Source organism: Bidens hawaiensis, unplaced genomic scaffold (genome assembly GCF_021521415.1).
Source record: "Bidens hawaiensis isolate Kalapana, Puna unplaced genomic scaffold, B.hawaiensis_p1.1 tig00007174_1, whole genome shotgun sequence".
NCBI lineage: Eukaryota > Viridiplantae > Streptophyta > Magnoliopsida > Asterales > Asteraceae > Bidens > Bidens hawaiensis.
In genome coordinates, this window is record NW_027491494.1 from 31,340 (window position 1) to 47,067 (window position 15,728).

General features: G+C 40.9%; 1 protein-coding gene across 1 annotated transcript; it reads right to left on the reverse strand.

The window, feature by feature from the left end:
• Positions 1-11,231: 11,231 nt before the first annotated feature.
• On the reverse strand, positions 11,232-12,088 carry LOC143634708 (uncharacterized). The gene is made up of 2 exons (XM_077102727.1): positions 11,706-12,088; positions 11,232-11,646 (listed from the first exon to the last, which is right to left on the reverse strand). Exons 1-2 carry the CDS (start codon positions 12,086-12,088, stop codon positions 11,232-11,234), a joined length of 798 nt encoding a protein of 265 aa, XP_076958842.1.
• Between the last annotated feature and the right edge of the window lie 3,640 nt (positions 12,089-15,728).

Consider the following 15,728-nt stretch of genomic DNA (forward strand, 5'->3'; position numbering starts at 1 on the left):
TGATGGAAAATAAAGAAAAAATCTTGGTTCTAAATATAGTATTAATTATAAATTCCTCATACCGTATTAATTGGTCAATCTTCATTGATTGAATTATTAATTCCATGAATTATATATAAAGAGTGCACTAACATTTAATTTTTTAGGCATTTTCGTATTGAAGAAAACTATAATAATTTTTATTTACAAATATCCTGTCTTAAAAATAATAGAAAAATTTTCCATTTTTTTATTATTTATTATAACACTGTTGTGATAGTTTAACAACAATGTGTATATAAGGACATCATGAAAGTTGTTCAAAAAGGAAAATTTGGTGTCTTTTTTGTATATGGTCGAGTGTAAAACATTTTTGTGAAAGACTTTAGCTACATCTTTCAAATCGAAAGGCCTCATTGTTTTAAATGTTGCTTCCAGAGGCATTTCATTATTGTATACCGATGGTAGAACAACCCATTTTCGATTTAAAATTCAAATACATTTGATGATATAAATCGACTATATTTGTAATACATTTTTTTACATAATATAAAGAGACTTAGTTATCATTTTTCATTTATATTAAAACTTTAATTATAATTTATACATTAACTTATTCCGTGTAATACACGGGTTTCTAAAACTAGCATATATATATATATATATATATATATATATATATATATATATATATATATATTGGCAAAAGATCCAACATAATAATGCCTTAACGTACAATAGGTATGCGAATCCCTTTTTTTTATCGAATCGATCCATGTAATCACATCCCAACATCTCAGAATCGTCAATACATATCCAATTAATCTTTGGTTCACCGAAAAATACAGTTTTGGATCGTTACTCGATCAATTTTATACTTTTTTTTACGAAAACCGGTTTTGAGCGTTTTAGGTTTTTGGCTGAACGTTTTAGGTTTTGGTTGAGCATTTTAGTATTATTGCCTTTGTTTTTGCCTTTGAGCGTCTCGCTTACCTATCGTACGTTAATCGGAATTATCGTACAGTATCTAGACCATATATATGTATATGGTGAAGATCTTAAGAGAACTTTTAAAATTAGGAACTTTGAAAACCATTTTGGACCAAAAAAACGACTTTAAAAAATATTAAAAAAAATTATAAAACATAAATCACCTAAATTTTAAAAAAGTAAAAAACCAAAACGTTTATCTACCATCTTGGTTTCATCAGAAAAGATAAATAAAAAAAATTCTCGGTTTTGCTAAATTATACATGTCTGTATATTATCATTTAATCTGTAGCTATATAATATACACATATGTACAGTATCATGTATCTTGATTGTACATATGTGTATAAAAATACATGTATATATACATATATGGAAACATAATCAAATACATTTTATTCTAACATGAAAACTATTTGCTGTTATTATTATGTTTATTTTTATATGTGTTTATTGTTACTTTTTGTTCTTATTTGCTAATTTTCGATTATGAGACGTTAAAAGTATTTGTAAATTTATATTTTGTTGTTATTATTAAATTTTTTATTTTGCTGTTATAAGTATTTGCTGTATTATTTTGTTTTTGATTTTGATTCTTTTGTTATAGTTTTTAGGTTTTTTTCTTTGTTATTATAAATAATTGTTTATGTAGATTGCTATTGTAATTAATATTGTTTCTTATGTTCTCATTTTTTTAAAAGTTGGTATTGGTTCCTATATTCTCATGCTAATATTAAAATGTACATGAACATTCCCCTACATATATGTATATACATGTTTATAAGTATTATACATATATGTATAATTTGGTAAAACAGAGTTTTTTTATGAAACCGAGATGCTAAATAAACGTTTTGGTTTTTTTACTTTTTTATTTTTGCATTTTTTTTTGGTTTTATAATTTTTTAAATTTTTATGGAAGTTTTATTTTTCCAAAATGGTTCTCTATTTACAAATGGTTTTCACATTATCCCAATTATATATATAAAGAAATTGGACCCTTATCGAGTCCGTGTCCTCGACGGCTTCCGAACGACCTGAACCATGTATAGAGTCAAAGACGCCACCACTTTTTCTTTAGGTGTGGGTTGTGGAACTAATATGAGCGCGAATGATGCTTGATGTTCATATATATTCACATATATTCACAGAGCCTTCGAAACTGAAGAAACATGGATCTAATCCCTTTAACAGGTCTTAGATCCAATGAGTCCACAGGGTATGGTACGAACAATTACTAACAATGATACGAGTCTGATCTCCCAAGTCCAATGACAGAAACCTGCAAAACAGACACCATGAGCTCGTTACGGGAAGGACAAGAGGGGGGTCTTCCCGTAACCACCCTCCAGCGTGAGAAAAAGTACTATTCCGATGAAGATAAAGTATTTGAAGTATTTAGAGTAGATCAGTTGGGAGTGAATGAATACCTCATGAAGATTGTGAGGGTATTTATAGCCGAAGGATGTGTGAATATAATTGGCCCAGCTGTCCCTTTCTAAAAAAAACTTTCGTAACCGTCTAGACACGTGTCCTCAAGTGATAGGTTGAGCTATAGGGCCCATGTGCATGGTTGTAACAACCTGGACACGTGTCCTCCTAGAATAGGACGGGATAAACCTGACCATGTGCACGGTTATAACAACCTGGCCATATGTCCTTCCCCTATTGGCTAGATAATCATGTGCTCTCCAAGAAAGGATCTTGGTAAATCTTCTAGAAGGAGGTTGGTTTATTACAGCCGTCATATGATGTTGCCTTCTAGCCATCCTTGCGGGTGAAAACACTACTCTGCGGATGACTTCTAAGGGCGCCTGGATCCTCCCGCACATAGTCTCTAGGATGTATCATTGTTCTTCCTTTATCTTTGAGTCATGCGGGTGATCTATTTGTCCCGCGGGTGGTATATGAGGAGTTTCCCTCTCACCCGCAGGTGGTACTTAAAGGTATTTGTGTCTTTTTGGTATCCTACCTCTATAACTCACCCCAGTCCATTGTTTCTTCCGTGTAAATATTTATGCGGGTGAATCTTTGGACTTTGAGATCTTTTGGGGATTTTAGAATTTTTAAAGTGTAGTGAAGATATTTTTGGTATTTGAGTGGATAACCATAAGAGAAGGGTGACGTGACATCTTGCAGGCGCGTGAGCAGTCGACATGACGTTTATGACGGCTGTCACTATACCCGACTGTACACCTTTTTCGCTTTTTCAGATTTCCCGCGTGACGTGGCGTCATCTCAGTGGACTGTGCTTTTCTCTCTCCACTATTCGTATCCCATCGCATTTATTGCGATGATCTCTCTTTTGAAGTTTTATCATCTTTGATTTCTCACTTCTTTTTTAGCTTTTTTATCGAATTCCTGATTACACGATTACCCTTATTCAAAATTGCTCGTTGTTTTCCTTTTATCATCGAACCAATGGCCGATGATTAAAAATTATCGTCATCGCCCAATATTGATACCGTATAAGTTAATTGGAAAATACCTGATTATGAAAAGCTTATCCACATTTATGGGATACCAGAAGAATGGGGGCCGGAGTTCCTTGCCTCAGGATCCATTGCCAGCAGACCTCCTGCTGGTAAGATGACGGTTTATGCCGACTTCTTTTCTCATAGAAATCTTCGGTTTCCGATAACCAAGTTTCTCATGAAAGTACTTAGCGCTTATGGGATTCATCTTTCCCAGGTGCATCCATTCGGGCTCATGCAGATTCGACATTTCGAATTTGTGTATAGAGCGAATGGGATGGTACCCCACATTGATCGGTTCCCACGAAGAACCAATCGTGGCGGTGGTTCAACTACGCCCCGATTCCCAAACAGATCATTGGAACTGAGCTGCCCCGCAGTGCTCATGAATGGAGAACAAAGTTCTTCTGAATCTCCGAGGACGTTGTTCCCACCACTATGGTTCGTCGTCCGGCCAACGAGACGCTACCCGCTGTCGTAGCGGCTCCACACGAGGGCCAGGAGTGGTTCCGCATGTTGATGCAGGCGCCTACCCTATGCGGGCCATTCCGGAGGAAGCCTTAGTGTCGGTGGGTATGAGCCGTCTGTGGCCATACCCGGAGTTAGAGCCTTTTTTTTAAACACGGATGAGATTAAGTCTTTTTAAAATCTTTATAAACTTTGATAATTGCATCATATAGTGTTCGAATAATCACTGTTATGCACGTTTCAGGTGAAGGGTCCATGCTGAATGCCCTTATAGACATGGGATGTCCGCAGAAACGCATCCGCGATGCGAAGAACTTACCGATTCTAGAAAAAGCACGTGACCATTTCCTCTTTCCTACCAGGGTGCGCGCCGAACCTATAGGCTCGGAGGCTATATTGCAACTAGGTGCGTACATCTTAAACCCTCATCCATTAAACGCCATTACTCCTGACGGGGTGATTGTAATCATCATCTTCCGAGGGAGAATATATTGATGATATGTTTGATATTTCATTTGTCGGCCATGCACTGGCAGAGTTAGAGCGAAAGAGGAAACAACGGTCCACCAGGGCATGTGACGCGGGGCAAGCCACGCGGATGTTGAGGATGAACCCCCGAAGAAGAAGCACCGGGCCCATCGCCCTAAAAAACAAAAGACCAGCCTAGCCGGTCGCATTAAGGAGTTATCTAGTAAGTTTATGCGGAAACCTTGTCTTTTCTTTATGCTTTTTTCCATACTTAAATGTTATCTTTGCTCTTTGTAGAGCCGAGTGGGGCTACTGGTGAGGGTGTGTCATCAGAAAAGCCACCATCTCCACCACCGGAGACAGAGAAACCACCATCTCCGCCACCAGAGACAGAAGAACCAACATCCCCTCCGCCAGAGACTAAAAAGTCGCCATCTCCTCCACCAACATTTGTCATGGCTGAAGATGTATCTGGTTCCAAGGGGAAGGAACCAGTTACGAATATTGAGGCAACGAAGACGCAGGAATCTTCGTGTCATTCTCCTCTTCCTCCTCCCCAGTTTCCGCCTCGATTTTCTGTTTCCTCAACACCATTGCCAACGAGTGGAGGGGAAGTTTGTCATTCCCAACGTTCAACATCAGATTATTATGGGATGAGAAATTCTAGGGAGGATGACCATCTACATATCCCGCACTGGACCTTAGCGCAAGGATCGCGTTTTTCTGATCCTGACATTTGCGCTGAGTATATCAGTCGTGGGGTACCTCCCGCCGAACGTTCATTCTGACGTGGACGTCCCCGCTATGAACTTGGTCAAAATTTTTCCTCTGTCTTAGCCAACACCATGGCTAGTGGACAAGAGATTTTTCGGGAGTGGCGGTCAATGGGAGGGAGATGGGGTGATATGTCTCGGGCAACGGAAGAAGCTAAAAAAGAAGCCGATGAGTAACGTTTGGCAACTAACACTGCCAAATGGAAGTTGACAGATGCTGAAATTGCTCTTAAGGCTGAAAAGGACATGCACACTGCTGCAACTCGCCAATGGGAGGAGTCTTGTAGGAAGCAGAACACCATCCTTTAAGCTGCTCGGGACGAGGCCCAACGAAAGAAGGAAGACCTGGCTAAGGCACTTGAGGCGAACATTGCATTGGAAGCCCAAGTGACTCGTCAAGGTGCCATTATTCAAGGCCATGAGGCAGAGTCCAAGTTGCGGATGAAACATGCGAAGCTTATGGAACAGAGGACTATCGATATGCAAGCCGCGTATGACGCTATTCTGAAAGCGCGTGATGATGCAGAAGCCCGTGCAGCCGAATACTTAGAAGACAACAAGAAGATGGCTGACGGGTATCGCGAGCTGCAAAACAGAACAACGCGGGCTAAGGGTGAACAGCGATGGCTCTTAAACGAAGGTGTTGCTTCGATATGTTATTCCCTTTCTTCCTTTATTATTTCTGTTTAATTTTGAGTATGCCATTGATATTTATGAGTGTTTCATCTTACAGGTCATCAAGCATATTAAAGAATGGCCTGAGTTGACAGATAGTTTGGCTATCTTGCTCAACACATCCTCTCAATCTGGCCACCTGATTGGCTTCGAGGAGGGGTTAGAATATGCTCGGGTTAGTCACCCTGTTGAGGAGCACCCGCTGCATGGCTGTGATGTCAAGAAGGAATATGACATGCGCCTAAACGAGTATGACAATCTGTCATTTCCTCTTAAGGGCATGTTATCAGAGTTTGCATCGGCGGGTGACGGGGTGTACCGCCTGATGGAGTACTTAAAAGAAGAATCTGAAGACACTCCACCTACTCTGCCAACTTCCCCAAAATCAGACACACCATCCTCCAAGGCTCAAGAACCAGATGACCTATCCGCTCCAGATCCATATAATAGTTTGTGACTTGTAATTTTATTTTGACTTTGTAATCGTCTTTTTATATGAATAAAAGACGTCTCTCATCTTTTTTGTAATATTTTTGAGATATTAGACTTGAGATATTTCTTTGGATGTTTTTGAACTTGCAAGTGTGAGTGGAAAAAATGACGGGTCAGAAAAACGATGACGGGACAGTTGAAGCGATGTGTATGTCAGTTTTCTGTTGTCCCTCTTTCTTTTCTTTTTTTTTTACTTTTTCGTTTTTCCCGCCTGAAGTGTCATTCTCTGGTTGGACAACACTTTCTCTCTCCACTGGCAATGCTCCCACCGCATGAATTGCGATGGGTGTAAATAAGACGTTTCTTTCTCCCTTTCATTCTTATCGCTTTCAAAAATTTTTTTTCCTGATTTTCACTTGGATTCCAGATCTGAGCTTTCCAAATATTTCACAAGTGTTCGCTTTTTCACATTACCTACTAAAATAATGGCCGGAGAAAAGAAAGGCGCTTCCTCTATTGACAACATTGTTGTCAATTGGAAGAGGAGAGATTTCGAAGACATCGTGAACGTTTACGGATTAGCACCGGAATGGGAACCGGAATATCCAGCTGCCGGTTCTACTGCTAATAAGCCTTCGACAAAGAAGATGGCCTTATACGCGGAGGAATTTACCACCAGAAACCTTCGATTTTCGTTGACGAAGTTTGTTGGGGCCGTCTTGACGGCGTATAGAGTACACTTGTCACAAGTTCATCCATTTGGACTGATGAGGATTCATAACTTCGAATTCTGCTGCCAAGCTCATAATTTGGCGCCCTCGGTTGATAAATTCGTCACTTTTTACAAAATGGCAAGTCGCGGTGGGTGGTACAGTTGGGCTACCACCTGTAAAGGTATCATTAGCACCGAATGATATCGAAGTTTACACGAGTGGCGGCCCAAATTCTTTTGGATGCGTAAGGACGGCGTTCCCTTCCCTATGACCTACCAAAAATCCAATGACAACATGCCGGAGGTTCGTGCTACCACTCAGGTGAACCTTCCTTGGTTCAATACGCTGAGTCGCACTCCCACTCCCATGCGTGCGATACATGAAGGAGCATTGGTGTGTGCTGGTATGAGCCGTTTGTGGCCCTTTCCTGACTTGGAACCATTCTACGAAAAACCTGATAAGAGTAACTTTACTTATATTCTTTAAGGATCCGTTTAGATATTAACAGTTTGTTTGTGCAGGTGAAGGGTCAATCTTAAGTTCGCGTTTGGATCATATGGAGGGACTTATGGTACGTCTCCCCATAGATCCCAAGAACTTACCCTTCCTCGATCGTACTCATAATAACTTTTTTTTCTCCACCGCCTTACGCCCGGAACCCGTGGTATCCGAGGCGATGTTTGCAAAAGGCGAGGAGATGCTTGCTAAAGGTGAGGGAGTTCTAAAACCTTGTTCTCTGACCGCACTCACTTCTAGCGGGGTGATAGTGCTTCTTTCTTCTAGTGAGGAGTCATTACCCTGCAAAGAAGAAGAATCATCTATTGATACTATTGACGCTGATGGCATCATGCGTGCAATTGCAGGTCTGACTTGCAAGCGGAAGCAAAACTAGCAAAGATGCGGGTGCAGGGAAAGACATTGTGACGTTGTTACTAATGAGTATGAGCATCAAAGTGGTGATGCAAATACCTCCAAACTAGCTGGGAAGGGCAAGTCACATCTTTCCAAACCCACCGCTCCCAAGAAGCATAAGAAGATGAAGTTGGGGGATCGCGTCCATCAACTTGCATCGCCGAAGGTTATTCCAGGTGACATTCTTGATACCTTATACTTTGATTACTTCTTCTTAATGTTATATCTTTCTGATGAGGTGAAGTAATTTGCAGATACCACCAGGGAAGATCCTAATGGTCCTCTGGACCAAGGGAAAACGACTCCGCCCGGCTTTCCGCCTGTAACGCCGCCTAAACCTGCGTCTGAAACTGCGCCCAACTCGTCACCCAAGGGTGTTAAGGACCCATCAATATAGGGGACACGCCTCCTGGAAAAGATGGGAATAAAGATGTTTCCAAAGAGCCTATTATTTCTTCACCTTCTGATTCCCCTTCTTGCGATTCCAATCAAGAGGGACCAAGTGTTGTTGCCAGCGGTCCTCAGGCATCCACTTCTCATCATCATGAGGATCCCTTGGTACATAGCCCACACTAGTCAGTGCGTCAGGATTCCTTGTTTTCTGATACTGGCGTATGTCATAAGTATCTGCAACAAGGGATTCCTCCCGCGGAGAGGGAGCGCCAACGCGGGCATCCTTGTTATGAGTTGGCGAACTCTTATTCCTACACTCTAGCCAATGCTGTCTCCATAAGTCAGGAAATCTATCGAGACTGGCTAGCTATGAATGATTCGTGGGATGAGTTGGAGGCCGCAGCGGCAAAAGTGAAGAGGGAGGCTGAGGAAGCCAAGAAAGAGGCTGAGGATTACCGCATGGCTGCCAATACTGCTAAGAGGCAATTATCTGATGCCAACAAAGCGTTGGAAGAAGAAAAAACCCATCGAACTGCTGCTGAAGAAGCAAAAGCAGCTTTACACGAGCAAGTGAACGAGCGTAACGATCTTATTTCTTCCTACCTGGAAGAAATAAAAACTTTGAAGGCTGAAGCAACCGCTATGGATGAACGCATTGCCAAGCTAGCCGCTGATAACAGGGAGCAGGCCCTAGATTGTGCTGAGGACAAGATAGACCTTATTCGGGCTAAAGCAGACAAAAAATGGCTTATGGTGGAAGGCATTCCCCAGGTAACTTCTTCTTCTTTAATTTCCTCCTGATGGATTTTCACTTCATTGTTTTCTTACATTTCCTATTTTCAGGTTGTCGAGCACATCCGAGAAGGTGCTGAACTTGGGGATTGTATTGCATCATTACTTGTTGCATCCGCACAAGCTGGGCGTCAGGCACATTTTCACGAGGGCCTGAAGTTTGCGAAAGAAAAAGTCCGCTTGAAGAATTCGAGCTTCATGGTCAAGACACTGCGAAGACATATGATGAGAAGACAAAAGCTTTTGGAACGTCCATGCAGATGTTACCGGCACTAACTTGTTTTTTGGACGCAGAGTATTGGGGGCATGGCATTGGCAATAATCACACTTTCTAATTTCTTGCACTGCGTCCATGTGCATTCCTGGCCAATAGTACCCGACGTTCATGAGTTTTTCTACGACCATTCTTGGACACGCATGAAGACCACAAATGCCTTCATGAACTTCCCGTATCAAATAATTTGCATCCTTGGCGTCCACACATCTCAGGAGTGGGCCGAGGAAGGATCTTCGGTACAAGACACCATCTTGCACCTGATAATTCAAGGCTTTGTGTCTGATCTTTCGGGCCGCAGATTTTTCTTCTGGGAGGACCCCTGATGATAAGTAAGCCATGATTGGCGTCATCCAGGATTCAACACTGGTTTGTATCACTAACACTTGATTCTGCGGGACAGATGGTTGATCCAGGACTTCAACACGAATGTCTTTTGCAGAATGTTCAAAATTTGTTGAAGCTAACTTGCTAAGAGCGTCCGCCGACTTGTTTTCACTTCCTTTGATGTGAATGACTTTGCAAGATAAAAACTGAAGGATCAAATCCTTTGCTTGTGATAGGTATGAAGCCATCACATCATTTTTTTGCCTTATAAGTCCCATTGATATGTCCGGTAATCAACATAGAATCCACCCGTGCTTCCAAATGTTTTACCCTAAGTTTCTTGGCTATCCGCAAGCCTGCCAAGAAAGCTTCATATTCTGCCTCATTGTTGGTACTTTTGAAGTCCAACTTTATGGAATACGTAAACTCATGGCCTTCGGGATTAACCAGCCTGAGGCTTGCGCCTGATCCTTCATTACTTGAATCTCCGTCTGCGAACAGGGTCCAAACTTGATTTCTCTCCAGGGGAATCAGGGGTTGTTGTTCGATCAAGCATTCCTCTTCTTTGTTCTACGGGACTTATGTCACAAAGTCCACCAATACTTAACCCGTTGTTGCTGGTATGGGTTTGTACTCGATTGCATGTTCCCACAATTCAATGGCCCATTTTGCCAAACGTCCATACAATTATGGCTTGCTTAATACATTTTTCAACTTGTACCCTGTTACCACATTAATGGGGTGGCCCTGGAAATACATGCGGAGACGCCTGGCAGCGTAGAACAGTGCCAGAACCAGTTTTTCAAGCATTGAATACCTGGTTTCTGGACTTTTCAACGTTCTACTGACATAATAAATTGGTGTATGAACATTTTTTTTCTATCTGTCAGTAACGCAGCTCCAATGGCAATAATCAGATGCTTACAAGTATAATGTCAGAGGCTCTCCCGCATATGGTGCTGTCAAGGTAGGCAATTCCATCAAACACTTTTTGACCTCTAGAAATGCTTGTTCGGCTTCTGCAGTCCATTTAAAGTGTGTTTTCTTGAGACAATTCCTCAAAGTTGAAACAAATTGATAAGACTTGGCTGCGTGATTCGCTAAGAAGCTGTTTAACGCAACCAGCCGTCCATTAAGTGTTTGTACTTCTTTGAGGGAGGAAGGTGAAGGCATGCGGGCCACTGCTTGGACCTTATCTGGGTTAGCTTTAAAGCCCACACCCGTGACAATTACGCCCAAAAATTTTTCTTCCTCCATCCCAAAGGAACACTTACTAGGATTAAGCTTCATGTTAATCTTTCTCAGAGTCTCAAACGTTTCCTCTATATCCCGTAACATATGATCCTCTTCAACACTCTTTATGCCTAAATCATCCATATATACTTCTAGATTTTGCTCAATCTGACCCTTAAACACCTCATCCATCAAACGCTGATATGTGCCCCCCCCCCCCCGTGTTCTTCCGAAAAACGGGCATCATTTTATAACAGAATGTGCCTTGATCTGTGCGAATTGCTGTTTTATTCTCATCGTTTTCCACCATGCAAATCTGGTGATAGCCTTAATAGGCATCGAGGAAACATTTAAACTTGAACGGGGCTACTGTATCGAATTTAAGGTCAATCTCGGGCAAAGGATAACAATCTTTCTGGCATGCCTTGTTCAGATCTTTGAAATCTATGCACATCTGCCAAGTTCCATTGCTTTTTGGAATAATGACCGGGTTAGTCACCCAAGTTTGATATTGAATTTTGCGAATGATTCTAGCGTGTAGAAGATCTTGGACCTGTTCATTCATAGCTTTGGTTTGTTCAGGGCCCATATTGCGTTTTTTTGGACGATTGGCGTGAATGTTGGATTCACCCGCAGCTTGTGTTCCGCAATCTTCCGCGGGAAACCAGTCATATCTGCGGACTGCCACACAAGGATGTCCATGTTTTTTGTTAACAGTTGTTTCAGAAATGTCTTTACTACCTCTGAAATAGCAAGTCCAATCACAATCATTTGATCCAGGAACTTTTTGTTCAACACCCACTTCTCAGGCTCAGTTCGTTGAGCTTGCTTTGGTATCTTACATGGTTTTGAACTTTCTGTTGCAAAGCAATGATGATTTACGTGGATGATTGCTACGCCAGTGTGGGTCGGGACCCCCACTGCACCATGAGCTGTAGAGGGGTGAGCATTGAAATCACCAATCGCCTCACGCCCTAAGATAATATCATGCTTCGATGTCGCCGGTAAGACTAAGAATTCGACGTCTTCAGTTCTTGAATGTTTTCCGTCACTGAGTGTGACCGGAAAATAAATTACTTCCTGTGGACGCATCACCTCACCTCCAAAGCCACACACAGGCGCGTGAATTGGCTTCAACCTCACCTTGTCTTCTTCGTCAAGTTGCTCAAAGCATTGTTCATACATTATGTCCGAGGTACTTCCAGTATCAAAGAAGATATAATGTGAACGGTAATGACCTATGAGGGCGGTAATTATCAACGGATTTTTGTTACAAAGACCTCCCTTGACCCGCGGGAAAATTACAGGTTTATTCTTCCACTCTTCTTCGTCAAACTCTCTCTCTCTCTCTCTTTCTCCCAATTATGCGTCCTCCTTGAATCATGTGAACGTTCAAGTCCTTGACTTGTTTTTTAGACGGGCCCTGGTTATCCTGTAAAGGAGCTTTACCAGTCCCTTGTCTTGTGTTCTTGACCAAATGTCTATGTTTTCCAAACTTGACTGTTGCCTCAATTCGTCCTTCAAGGCTAAACATTCACCAGTATTACGTGCAATGTTTTTTAGAGTTGAGAAATGATCTTTTCATCATTGGTTGAGGTTTTTTGAACTTCATGTTTTCAGTGGTTAAAATTTCTGAGGGGGTCTTTGTTAGCGGAGTCCAATTATTAAAGCGCCGTGTTGAAGCGCCCGCCTTATTCTTGTTACCTATCAGCGATCATACGTTGAACTGTTTTGAACTATCCGCGGTAGGTTGAAGTCTTGACCAAATTTTTCCCTTGGCCTGCTTATTCGGTCATGGATTTTGAAATTCTACTTTTAATTTTGGTTTTGGACTATCAAACTCTAAGGTCTTTTCAGTCCTTGCAAAAATTTTTGTAGCAGACATAATGTCATCCCACTCTTGAGGCATTCCATCTTTGCAAGTCAGAGTCCGGATCAAAGCGTTAGTTTTTACATTTTTGCGGAAGGCTCCCCGCAGCATGTCTTTGCTGATTCCTCCGATGTTCAAGCTTTCGTCATTAAACCGAGTAATGAAGTCTTCAACAGACTCATTATCTCGGCGAACAACATCTAAAATTTCTGACGGGTCACGAGTATGCTTCTTTTGCTGATCGAAATGTTGAGAAAAATTTTTCACCAATCATCCCAACTAGTAAACTGCCTGCGGGACGATACGGTTTTGTGAAATCATCTTCTGCATCACTGTGGTACTCAGTATGGCGAACTACCACCCGCGGGCGACTAGTCCCCTCTCTAGCATGAAGTCTGCTATTACCACTAAAATAACTGATATCACTTGGACGAAATTTTGGATCATAACTATCATACTCGATTCTGTGAGGACTGCGTGTGAAAGAATAAGGACGATCACGCCTTCTTCTTTCAAAGTCATATTTAGAAGTTCTCTTTGTTTGTGAACTAGTTCTTATCCGACTCCTCCGAATTGTGACAGAAGGAGACAAAGATCTTTCAACTGAGTCATCATAAACCAAGGTACGAGCGCGAATTCGTTCTTCACGAATCATACGCTGATATTCAGCTAAGGCATTTTCTTGTTGAATACGTAACCATTCTTCGGGAGATTGGATTTCTTCAGATCTGACGTCATGAAGATGAGATCTCGTCGATTCAGAATTACCAGATCCTCTTCCAGACCCAATTTTGTACGAGTTGGACGAATCTAACCGGTAATGTGTCCCAAATCACCTGGAGTAGGTCCTCCAGGTGCGATGACATCAACAGTATACCTAACAATTGTCGGGGTTTCCATCGACCCTTGAGGATTTTGACTCATATCGTATCGGGACAACGAAAACTAACACAATTCTAGCAAAAACACGGATGGCGCTAATGAAGAAGCACGGATCTAATCCCCTTAACATGTCTTAGATCCAATGAGTCCACGGGGTATGGTACGGACAATTACTAACAACGATACGAGTATGATCTCCCAAGCCCAGTGACAGAAACATGCAAAACAGACACCATGAGCTCGTTACGGGAATGACAAGAGGGGGTCTTCCCGTAACCGCCCTCCGACGTGAGAATAAGTACTATTTCGGTGAAGATAAAGTACTTTAAGTATTTAGAGTAGATCGGTTGGGAGTGAATGAATACCTCATGAAGATTGTGAAGGTATTTATAGCCGAAGGATGTGGGAATATAATTGGCCCAGCTGTTCCTTTTTAGAAAAATGCTTTCGTGGCCGTCTAGGCACGTGTCCTCAAGTGATAGGTTGAGCTATACGACCCAAGTGCATGGTTGTAAGTTGTAACAACATGGACACGTGTCCTCCTGCAATAGGACGAGAATATCTGACTATGTGCACGGTTATAACAACCTGGCCACATGTCCTTCCCCTATTGACTAGATAATCACGTGTTATCCAAGAAAGGATCTTGGTAAATCTTCTAGAAGGAGGTTGGTTTATTACAGCTGTCCCATGACGTTGCCTTCTGGCCATCCTTGCGGGTGAAAACACTACCTTGCGGATGACTTCTGAGGACGCCTGGATCCTCCCACACATAGTCTCTAGGATGTATCATTGTTCTCCCTTTATCTTTGAGTCATGCGGGTGATCTATTTGTCCCGCGGGGTATGAGGAGTTTTCCTCTAACCCGCGGGTGGTACTTAAGAGTATTTAGGTCTTTTTGGTACCCTACCTCTATAAAAACAAAAATGATATTTATTTTAATATCCATGTAGAGAATATCTTTTCTATACAAGTTTTTACTTTGGTTTCAATTTATTATATTCTTGAAAATGTTACAATATTTGCAATATAGAGAGAAAGATAACACTAACATGGTGGTTTGGGGAAGTTTACGGATACACATTAGGTTACGTTAGGGGTACGTATGGTTCGGTTTTGGATTACAACATAACTTTGGTTTTTGGAATTTTGAAGCCATTCGATTTCATTTGTTTTAGTTTTGGTTTGGTTTCGGATTTTGTCATTTGATATTGAAAATTTTAGGTTGAAAATAATGAATTTAGGTATAAATAATTTTGTTAATTATTAACTAACTGATTATTATACATTTGATCCAAAATATTTGAGTTACATATTTATTAAGTTCTTATAAATTACTTAAAATAAAAATAATAAAATTTAGATATTTGGTTCGGTTCGTTTTTTTAGTTTCTTATGCATGCGAAACCAAAACGGAACCGTAAGTTTTATTTGTATGAAAACATAATACCAAGCCATTGTTTTTTGTTTAGAACCAATATTTGGTTTTAAATTAGCTTTTTTTTTTTGTTTTCTTGCACACCGGTTACACTACGTACTCTTCAAATAAAATAAAAGTTATTCACCATTTTCTCTCTAAAGTATCTGATCTTTATATTTTCTAATTAAATGTTTTCTGACTCTAAAACATTCTAAGTAGCTTGTTTTCTGGATTGGTTACACATAGCATGACCATTGACCGATCAATATCTTCATGTTTGAGTTGACCAAACTTTGGACAACACTCTTCGTTACACCATCCGTAATGAAACGCTTCCTACTTTAAAACTTTCCCATAACTTTATTAACACCCCCTCCCCTCCCCCCCCCCCCCCCAATTTGAGCTAAGTTTTGACATGAACATTGGACAGTTTCCTACAAAACGTCTCACCTCATCTCTTCTAGTCGTTAATTTTTTTTCCCATATTTATTTCTTTTACTTGTGTTAAAAAATAGAAAAGAATTAAAATAATAACGATTGCCACTACACTTTTTACAAAAACTCTATTATTAACTTAGATATCACGTGTCGCACACTACCCATATATATTAAGAGTTTTTACTAAAATGTGAGATGTGAACGTAGATTTTGTT